The sequence below is a fragment of the Camellia sinensis genome, chromosome 3 (assembly GCF_055761805.1).
Source record: "Camellia sinensis isolate YWXY chromosome 3, ASM5576180v1, whole genome shotgun sequence".
Taxonomy (NCBI): domain Eukaryota; kingdom Viridiplantae; phylum Streptophyta; class Magnoliopsida; order Ericales; family Theaceae; genus Camellia; species Camellia sinensis.
In genome coordinates, this window is record NC_138963.1 from 7,926,074 (window position 1) to 7,936,769 (window position 10,696).

General features: G+C 38.3%; 1 protein-coding gene across 1 annotated transcript; it reads left to right on the forward strand.

Annotated features, from left to right (window-relative positions):
• Positions 1 to 216: 216 nt before the first annotated feature.
• Positions 217 to 10,404, forward strand: LOC114278956 (alanine--glyoxylate aminotransferase 2 homolog 3, mitochondrial). Its single transcript, XM_028221110.2, has 8 exons — positions 217 to 720; positions 1,672 to 1,902; positions 1,994 to 2,164; positions 7,338 to 7,661; positions 9,284 to 9,509; positions 9,691 to 9,804; positions 10,076 to 10,162; positions 10,258 to 10,404. Exons 1-8 carry the CDS (start codon positions 487 to 489, stop codon positions 10,299 to 10,301), a joined length of 1,431 nt encoding a protein of 476 aa, XP_028076911.2. The 5' UTR covers positions 217 to 486; the 3' UTR covers positions 10,302 to 10,404.
• Positions 10,405 to 10,696: the final 292 nt, after the last annotated feature.

Here is a 10,696-nt window from a genome sequence, read left to right on the forward strand (position 1 = left end):
AGAACAAAATGGTCATTTAAAAAATTTTATGACATGACATCAATAATTCATTAAGTAATTTGTAATGAAAAACAAACCTTCAGAAGTAAAATGTAAATCTTTTAAACATAAGAGGGAATTTATATTAAACAGAAATATAAAGGGTTATTAGTATAATTTACCCAAATTATTTTTGTACTACAATATATTAACTTTTTAAATATTTTTATGACTTTTAAACTAAAATGAAGAGTCGCCAAACAAGCCTGGTAGCAAATTTTTTTTTTTTTGGGCTAAAAACCCATCTTTCCAAACAAAGCGTCACCCCCGTGGCGTGAATCGAGAATCTCCACCTATAAATACATGTCGTCTGGTCTGGGACTCATTTGTGTCTCATTGTTCCCCCTCTCTCTCTCTCCTCCATACAATCCTGCATTATTGGAGAGAGCGAGCGGACGCAAAGAGATTCAAACATATACATATATATAGAGCGAGCAGAGGCGAAGAATGGCGATTCAGAGATTCCCAATCAGAAGGGCATTTCCGGCGAGAGATTTACTCCGTTGGCGTCGTAGCTTCTCTCAGGTATCCCAGAAACAGTCCGAAAATGACGCTCCAGTTCCCAAAATGCCCTCCTTCGACTACTCTCCTCCGCCCTACTCCGGCCCCTCCGCCGCCGACATCTTGCTCAAACGGAAACAGTTCCTCAGCCCTTCCATGTTCTTCTTCTACAACAAACCCGTGAGTCCCTCTTCACCCAATCAAATCCCTCTCGTTGCTTTTCTCTTCATCTTTTATCAAGAAGATCGTCAAAATCAAGATTGTTTTTTCATAATCTACTCTGCTTTTTTTTCGTTCTTTTTTTTTTTTTGGCGCGCGCGCTTAATTTCATTGTTTTAATGCAATTTTCAATAATGATTTTTCGGATTAATTATAATTTTAGTCTCTTGATTTGTGTCATTTGATCTCGAAGGTTTAAATTTATTTCTACAAAAAGAAAATATTTCAATTAATTATAACCTATTGTCATCTTTAAACACCATTAAAGTAGTAGTAAATATAGAATTTAAAATTTATATTTTTAATTTCAAAAATATGAAATTGCATATTAAGTAAATTATTTCTAATTTTAACAGCATATATTAACTTCACGGAGTTAAGTTAAATAATTAGATCAAAACACTTTTTATGAATTGAAACTAAATTAATAATAGTAAAATATTAAAATTAAAATGACATAAATTATTACTACATATTTTACGGACTAAAAATATGATTAAACTCATAATTTTTCTTACCACTCGTTTTTACCATACATGACAAATTGACAGCTTTAAATAATTGGTCATTGATTACTCCATTTAGTATTTGCAGTTGTCATAAGATTCCTAAATTTGTCTTTTAATCAAAGAACCGTTGTTTATTTATTTTTATTTTTTATTTTTTTAAGTTACCACATGAATCAAGTAATTTTTTTAGAAAATGAACGAGGGTTCTAATTAGAACTACTACTAGTAATGTGCCACAGTATGTGTTGTGTTTTTTTTTTATTTTTTATTTTTTATTTACTTTTCTATATCATTAGTGATGGGTTTAGAACCACCAAATTAGTGGTCACTAGAATAATTGATTTTTTTATGTTTTTTTACATGGTGGGTGGGACCAACTGATTTTTCCACCGTTTGATCGCAGCTCAACATGGTGGATGGGAAGATGCAGTACTTGTTCGATGAGAACGGCCGTAGATATCTGGACGCGTTCGGGGGGATTGCTACTGTGTGTTGTGGACACTGCCACCCCCATGTGGTCAAGGCAATTGTCAACCAAACCAACCGCTTACAGCACTCCACCATTTTGTACCTCAATCCCGCCATCACTGATTTTGCCGAAGCACTGGCCTCCAAGTTGCCCGGTGATCTAAAGGTACATCTTCGAAATTTCTAACAATTGAACGGTTCAGAGTAAATTAGATGCGAGTTTGATTGAAGGGGACTTGTTTGGGTGGTTTTTGTAGGTGGTGTTTTTTACGAATAGTGGAACCGAGGCGAATGAGCTAGCGATGATGATTGCACGATTGTATACAGGATGCCACGACATCGTATCACTGAGGAATGCGTACCATGGGAATGCAGCCGGGACCATGGGGGCCACCGCACAGTCCAACTGGAAATTTAATGTTATACAGGTAAGTATTTTTAGGGAAATGATTTTTTTTTTTTTTTTTTTTTTTAAAACTAATAAATTAATTTTTAAGTCACGTTCAAAACGAAGTCTAAGTAATGCTAGGTCTATCATATTTGAGCATATTTGGTTAAAATAATATCACTGTGATGTTTCTTTTTTATTTATTTTTTCGTGTAAACAACACTAATAATAATATTTTTGTGGTTTTATACTACTTGAGCTGTCATATTAGATAGTATCGAAAATGGTAAACATCGCCCTTACTAGTATAATGACATTTTCAAAACTTTGATGGTGATCGTCACTAGCCACCCCTCCTAGGTCCATCCCTGATTATGGGGGGACAGACTAATAATCATCTTGTATTAAACTTGTCGAAGTAAAGCTATGTGGTAGGTAGAAGAAGCTGTCCAAGCAAACACCCACTATAAGAAAAATCATGGGGGCCAAAAAGTTTGGCAGAGTCTATACCTGAGTTTTAAAGTGAGTAAAACCTTGGACAAGTCAGAGAAAGGAGGGATTAGCAAAGTCTAACTTTGCTTTGGAGCAACAAAAGCTCAAGTAAATCCTGATTGGTGTTGAGCAAATCATGCAACAAAGTTATAATCAAAATAATAACCATAATAATAATGAAACATACTTGCGTCCAGTGGCGGAGTCAGAAATTCAATTTAAAATGGCACACATTAATCACAATAATAGTTTTTTTTCTCTTCCCCCATAACAAGTAACAATGAGATATTATTAAACTTATACATTTTATTTTTATTTTTATTACAATTATCCTTATATTTACATTAAGATGACTTATAAATTCATAATCAATAACTAAATTTCATTAACCAAATAATCAGTAAGTTCAATCCTATCAACTCATAAAAGAGTTCTCCACAATGAAGAGAAATAAGCAACTAAACAAATCCCATAATAAAAAATGAATTATCAATTGATTCAATTCTTACCTTGACCTATCAATTAAAAGTGTACAATAATAATCAAAATAATTGTTTGAATAATGTATAGAGAGGTAGAATAGATTGTATGTATTCATATGGTTAGGGGCTCCTTATATAGGAGACGATTTACAAATTGTAATGATGAAAATCTAAAGCACTAACATTGCACTATACATAAAGTATAAACCACTAACATAAAGCTAACACACTAAGCTAACACACTAACAGCCCCCCTCAAACTCAAGGAGGATAGGAACTAACCAACTTGAGTTTGAAGAGAGTAACAAAACAGGAAAGTAAACTGATAAATAAAAACAGGATAGGAGACACGGTATGGTCGTGTCAGACCGTTGTAGCAGACAGTTTACGGGGTCATGTCGGACCGTTGAAGCAGACAGTTTACGGGGTCATGTCGGACCGTTGTAGCAGACACTGTGTGGTCGTGTCAGACCGATGTAGAAGACAGTTTATGGGGTCATGTCGGACCGATGTAGAAGGACAGTTTACGGGGTCATGTCGGACCGTTGTAGAAGACAGTTTACGGGGTCATGTCGGACCGTTGTAGCAGACACTGTGTGGTCGTGTCAGACCGATGTAGAAGACAGTTTATGGGGTCATGTCGGACCGATGTAGAAGGACAGTTTACGGGGTCATGTCGGACCGTTGTAGAAGACAGTTTACGGGGTCATGTCGGACCGATGTAGCAGGACAGTTTACGGGGTCATGTCGGACCGATGTAGCAGACAGTTTACGGGGTCATGTCGGACCGTTGTAGAAGACAGTTTACGGGGTCATGTCGGACCGATGTAGCAGGACAGTTTACGGGGTCATGTCGGACCGATGTAACAGACACTGTGTGGTCGTGTCAGACCGTTGTAGAAGAGTGTGGTGGTGCACCAAGGGGGCGACTTAGGGAGTGCGCCATGAGGTGACTTGAACATGATACTGTGTATAACCCCCCCTCAAACTCAAATAGGTGTGAAGATAGAAACCTATTTGAGGTTGAAACAAAGGGATTGATAAAGCTGACCGGTGTAGAAGACACTGTATGAGTGTGTATATAGGCTGCCCAAAAGATATACATGGATGTAGATATCGAGCCCTCAAAAGTCGTGCCCTCAAAAGGTGTGCCCGCACCCTCAAAAGGCGTGCCATCAAAAGGCGTGCCCGAATGCATCAAAAGGCGTGCCATGAAAAGGCGTGCCAGTTTGTCGGCCAGAGGAGGCGCGCGATGCGCGTGGCTGCCTCTGTGTCATGGTCTTTATAAACCGAAGCGGAGGAGGCAGAAACTGAGACAGAAAAACTGAGAGAAACCTCTGAAAAATTCTTCGTTTTGCTGAGAAAGAGAGGTCGTTTTGCTGAGATTGCTGAGTTTTGCTGAGAGTGCTGAGTTTTGCTGAGATTGCTGAGAGAGATAGTCTGTAACACTCTGTTGTGAGAGATATTCTGTAACACTCTGTTGCCCAGAAAATGGCCTCGTCTTCCCGTGGGCTGCTCACCCTCTTTCCCGACCTCAACGAGTCCACAGGAGAGAGAACTGGGGCGGTGTCCCGTGAACCTCAACCAAACACCACTGGGTTTGCTCCGTTGAACTTCCCGATGCAGTCGGTGGAGCAAAAAATGGCAGTGCAAACGGATGTGGAGGCGAATCAATATACGTTGAAGGCATGTGTGGAGTCCATGACGGCTGTCACAAACCTGTCGCACCGGCTGCAGAGTAGGACAAATGAGGTGCAGCAGTTAAACTCCCAGCTGGCTCTGCTCCAACGCATGTATAAGGATGCGCGAGCAGAGATAAGCGTGCTAAGGACAGAAAACAAGGAGCTGAAGCGGAAGGCCACTGTGATGTTCCGATTTGGAGGGCCGCCATATGCTGCAGTGGAGGAGCAGGGGGTAGTGATCGTGCCCAGTGGAGTGGGAAACACGGAGGCAACACCGTCAAGGACCGCCCAGGACGGAGGCAAAAAGAAGAGACCGGCGGCAGAGTAGAGAAGGGAAATCTCACTGAGGGTGTGTGGCCGTCTGCAGAAAAGAAAACAAAAATGTTGTTGTGGTATTTTTTTTTTTTTTTTTTTTGTTTTTTTTTTTTATTGTTTTTTTTTTTTTTTGTTTTTGTTTTTTTTTTTTTTTTTTTGTTGTTGATCGTGTAAAAGGGTGATCGGGATGGATCCCTGAGATGAATAAAATATGGGTTGTTGAGCAAATTGGGAAAATGGTTGCAATGGAGTTTGGTATTTGTTTTTTTTTGTGTTTTTTTTTTTTTTTTTTTTTTTGTTTTTTTTTTTTTTTTTATTAATTTTTTTTTTTTTTTTTTTTTTTTTTTTAATAATAATAATAATAATAATAATAAAAAATATGGAGCATGGAGTGGGCGGTGGGAAAAAAGTGCACATGGGTTGTTATGTCAAAAAAACAAAAAATAAATGCACATGGGTTGATATGGCAGTCCACTGAAAAAAAAAAAAAAAAAACAAATAAAAAAAAAGAAAGGTGTTGATGGGGAGGAAGGTGGAACTCTCACTCGGTAGGACTATTAAAATAAAAAAAGCAAGATGTATGGTATTAATAAAAGAAGGCATGGGTGGGTGGAGTTGTATAGAAAAGAGATAAAGTGGATATAAAGATGGGATATTGATTAAAAAAAAAACAAAAAAAAGAAAGATGGGTTGGAACTGTGAAATTCCTGGTGGTAATAATACACCAGGCTGTAAGGATGTAACCGGACCAGGCCTGGGTACTGCAGGTTGTTGCCTTGGAGGAGGTGGCGGAGGAATCATTTTAGAAAGATCATTGGTCCCTGAAGAACGTTTGGGCTCGGATTCAGATGGTGCACCTTCAGACTGATTACTTGACAAATGCAATGGCAACCCAGGTGGTGGAAGGGGTGGAGGGAGCATAGTAGATGCCTTAAGTGCTGCCTTGGAGGTTGGATCGTCTGAGTTCACAGATTGATTATTTTCCCTTTTAGTTCCCCCAGTCCCAGGTGGAGGTGGCTGAGTAGACTGATGGAGAGGCGGTGCGGCGCAACGCCGATCTATCTGCGAGGGCGGCGCAGCTGAGCGCGGAGGCGCAGGCAGAGCAGGCTCGGGCGAGGGAGCAGGAGGCCACGGCTGCGGAGAGGAGGCCACGGCTGTTTAATCAGGTCTGTTTGAGATTTGATTATGTAACAGGTTAGGGTCCGGCGGGCGGTGAAGGCAAGGTTGCCGCCCGCCGGAAGGTGAAGCTCACCAAGAGCTAACCTATTGCTCTGATACCATGTTTGAATAATGTATAGAGAGGTAGAATAGATTGTATGTATTCATATGGTTAGGGGCTCCTTATATAGGAGACGATTTACAAATTGTAATGATGAAAATCTAAAGCACTAACATTGCACTATACATAAAGTATAAACCACTAACATAAAGCTAACACACTAAGCTAACACACTAACAATAATAAATAAGAAAAATTTTAAAATTTTAAAAAAGCAAAAAGTTTTACATAATTTAAGGAGGATCACTATTATAATTTTATAAAGGATACATAATACATAATCTTTATCTATATGGGTAACAGTATAAATTTTGAAAGTTTAGGGGGCACGTGACCCCAGGCCTTAGGTAGCTCCACCTACTAATTTCTCATCGTATGGTTGCACTACTTAAGCTTTTTTTTGTTTTTGTTTTTGTTTTTGGCTACTAAAAACATAATATATGCACATTTGAAAAAGAAGAACCAAACAAAGTGATTGTCTATTGGTGAGACTCCACAGTTCAAGAACTAGTTCATGAGTTTAGGCCAAACGCATTGTGTAAACACAAATTGTGATTAGGATATTTAAACATATTGTGGCCATTAGTCGCATTTAAATATTGTCGGGGGAGGAGATTCACCCAGTTGGTGTATGTAAATTTTTAGAAGATAACTCGGGCATTTAAAGGGTAAGGAAAAAATGAGAAAAATAAAGTAAGAAAAGAGTTGAAGATGAAAAGACATCAATAAGTATGCTAATTCTAATAGTTGATGTTAGTGAGTTTGTTATTCCTTTTCGTGTTGCTTGATGTGTTATTTACTTGTTTTTTTACCATTTGAAAGCTTTTATGTTGATGTTTACAGTAAGTATGCTAAAGATTTTGGACATATTGAGGAATATGCATTCTTAAGGTATACATCACCTAATTATTCAAGTTAATCTAGTTTTCTAACTAATGGCATTCGTTTTGGTTTCGCCAACAGAGCGGAGTTCATCATGCCGTCAACCCCGACCCTTACAGAGGTGTCTTTGGTTCAGATGGGGAAAAGTATGCAAAAGATGTTGAAGATCTCATTGCTTTTGGAACTTCAGGGCACGTTGCTGGTTTCATTTCCGAAGCCATACAGGGAGTGGGTGGAATTATTGAATTAGCCCCGGGTTACTTGCCTGCTGTGTACAGCAGTATCAAGAAAGCAGGAGGTCTTTGTATTGCTGACGAGGTTCAGTCTGGATTTGCTCGCACGGGCAGCCATTTTTGGGGATTTGAGTGCCATGGCGTTGTGCCTGACATCGTGACAATGGCAAAGGTAAAACTTTTGTTTCTCTCTCCTTTTTGTAATTTTTAGAGATTTCAAGAAATCCTTGTTCACAAACTCTCAAGACTAAGTAAACCCCATTAATTGACACTTCGCAATTTTCTCTTAGAAGCTCATATGACCTTCACCTTTCATAGAATTAAGACCAAATTCATTGATTCTAACAAAAAGCGAGCTCATAAAGCCGAAGAACAATAAGGCTGTATTACAATTTTACAAAAATATGCCTTTTTACAATTATTTGGCAATAATGGCATCAAATGCCCCTTTTCTTTTATTTTATTTCTTGTTCTTTTTTCAATTTTTTTATTTCTCATGGTCTTATTATTTTCTGTTAAAACATCAGTAGCCAGCTCATCTGTCCACTTCTGACTTCTGCCCTTTTCAGTTAAAATGATACCTGTGGACAAGTTATTTCTGTCATCCAACCAACTAGGCCTAGCCTAGTTTGGCTACCAAGACTTTCCTAAAGGCTTAGTCCTAAGGAGAGGCCATGGGTTCAACTCTCCTTCGAGGAGTTGAATTAAAGAGACAATTACTTGGTGCTTTGCAAAGGGTGGGGAGGTTAACTCCCATAGATGCTAACAACTAACAACTAACAACTGACTTTCGCCGATAAAATAAAAAACTAAAAAGTTATTTTTGTCATCCCATTATCTTGTTTAGGCCCCATAACTGATGGGCATGTTTGATTTGAGAGAAAGATAGAAGCACTTGCGTTCAAGTCTCTTGATAAAAGTTTGGCTGCATTATCTGTAGCTGCTTGGCAATGGATGAACAATTGTAGAATATAGACATTAAAGTCACTAGGTTCCAGTGTCCAAAAAGACAATCAACCTAGCTGCTGCCTGTTTTCCCGGGCTCTTGACGTGCTTTTTAGACACTTTTTTTTTTCTTTACCAAAAAGAAAAATATACAACAAAGTTCAATACATGCCCAAAAAGGCAAAGAAAAAAATAGCAAAAGCCAATAAGGTTCAAGAGGCAACTACAAACCTAGATCTCAATGAAAACAAATAGGTCAAACAAAATATGGAAGCCCTCACAACCCGAGAGGCCAAGTAACATTGCCTCTTTTCCCTTTTCCTCCAGCCAACTTCGAGTTATGAATTTTCTTTTTTAATTTCTTCTTGCTTTCACCTCTTGAAGTTCAGGGATTTTCAACTTCGTCATCACCTTCAATCATGGTAATTCAAGAATCAAGCAAACTAAACAAGTTGGTGCTCACATTTGGCACATCATTTTTAGGGCCATTGCTCATGTTAGCATTGCAAGCATTCTCCATGAAAGGAGTTTCAACAATGGGCTTATCAACTTTTCCCTTGCATTTGTCGTCCTTCTTGGATGAGACCTTTGCCCAATCTTCTTTGGGAGCTTTGTTCACTACCCTTTTGGTTTTAGACTCTTGCTCTCTTATAGACAACTTTTGCTACTAAAGAATGTCAATTTCAGAAGGACTATTATTTTGTCTTTATGCAAGTTTCTGGGAGCAAGATGACTTGGAATATTTACAGATTAATCTTGAACTTTTAAAAATGATATTGATTTTGTAAAATCCAGCTTCAAATTTTGACCTTTTTGTCTTGACTTGTTTTGCTAATATGATATATGCAGGGGATTGGAAATGGCATTCCACTTGGTGCCGTGGTAACCACACCTGAGATCGCGGAGGTCTTGACTCGTCGCAGTTATTTCAACACCTTTGGAGGAAACCCCGTATGCACTGCTGCTGGACATGCTGTTCTCAGAGTAATCGAGAGAGAAAATCTTCAAGAGAATGCACATGTTGTTGGGTCCTATCTCAAAGAACGCCTCACCATTCTCAAGGACAAGCATGAAAGTAAATTTTTGTGGACCCCTCCGAGTTGCGATTTTCAATGCTATAGAAATGTCCAAAACATTTTTTACGAAATTAAAATATGTATCACGAATCTTGACAAAGTTCAATACTTCCTACTCGATGCATTTCCTGTTTAGCTTTTGCTATTTGATTGCTGATGCTATTATATTGGTATTTGTAGTTATTGGAGATGTGAGGGGAAGAGGAATGATGCTTGGAGTTGAACTTGTGACTGATCGTGAGCTGAAAACTCCTGCAAAAGTCGAAACTCTGCATGTGATGGACCAGATGAAAGGTATACTTCTAATGCGTGGCTCTTATTCACGCATATGTAGCTTAAAACCGATCTCTAATTTTTTACAAACTAGCAAAATTGCCCATGCATAAAGCCACTTCATTATTTGAGAAACAACACTAACCGTTACATTTATCCAATCTTAGCTCTTAACTATGTTACTTAGGACATTTTTTTTTTTAGTATAATCGTTAAGATTTATTCAATCTTAACACACAATGATGCCACATATAAGACATTTTCTAAAAACTGATATGTTTTATTATTATAGATATGGGAGTGTTGATCGGCAAAGGTGGATTCAACGGAAATGTTTTCAGAATCACACCTCCCCTCTGCTTCACTAAGGAAGATGCAGGTTGGTTCTTACACTTCTGACTTCTCATATTGACTATCGTGATGGCATGCAATCGTTTCCTAACATTTGTCGTGATTTTTTCCCCTTGGTTGCAGATTTCCTTGTAGATGTTATGGATTACACAATATCAAAGATGTGAAGGTGCCGTGAACGTTAGGGCATTTTGTAACTCTCTTGGATATGTTAATTTCACCACAGATTTGGGTGTATAAATATGCATAAAATGTTTCATGGTTCATCAAGCTTTGTTGTATTAATCTTTTAATGTGATGAGTCAACACCTCGTTGTCTCTCTCTCTACTCGCCCTTGGTTTCTCCTTGTCAAGTTGCATATTACTCTAATGTTGTGTTTGGTTGGTAGATTTGGGGAGAGATTTGGAAAGGGAATGGAAAAAGGTGTGTGAAATTATGTGAAATATAGACATGATATATTCATATTTCACCTACCTTTTCTATTTTCTTTTCCAAATCCCTCCTCAAATCCTCCAACTAAACACAGCATAAAAGTTGTGTCGTTATTACAAAGAAAATTAT

Excerpts from the sequence above, each read along its gene's own strand:
- LOC114278956 (XM_028221110.2), top strand. The coding sequence starts at position 487 with ATGGCGATTCAGAGATTCCCAATCAGAAGGGCATTTCCGGCGAGAGAT. Across the intron at positions 1,903-1,993 it reads AGTTGCCCGGTGATCTAAAG|GTGGTGTTTTTTACGAATAG; the intron begins GTACATCTTCGA and ends TGGTTTTTGTAG. Across the intron at positions 10,163-10,257 it reads CTTCACTAAGGAAGATGCAG|ATTTCCTTGTAGATGTTATG; the intron begins GTTGGTTCTTAC and ends CCTTGGTTGCAG.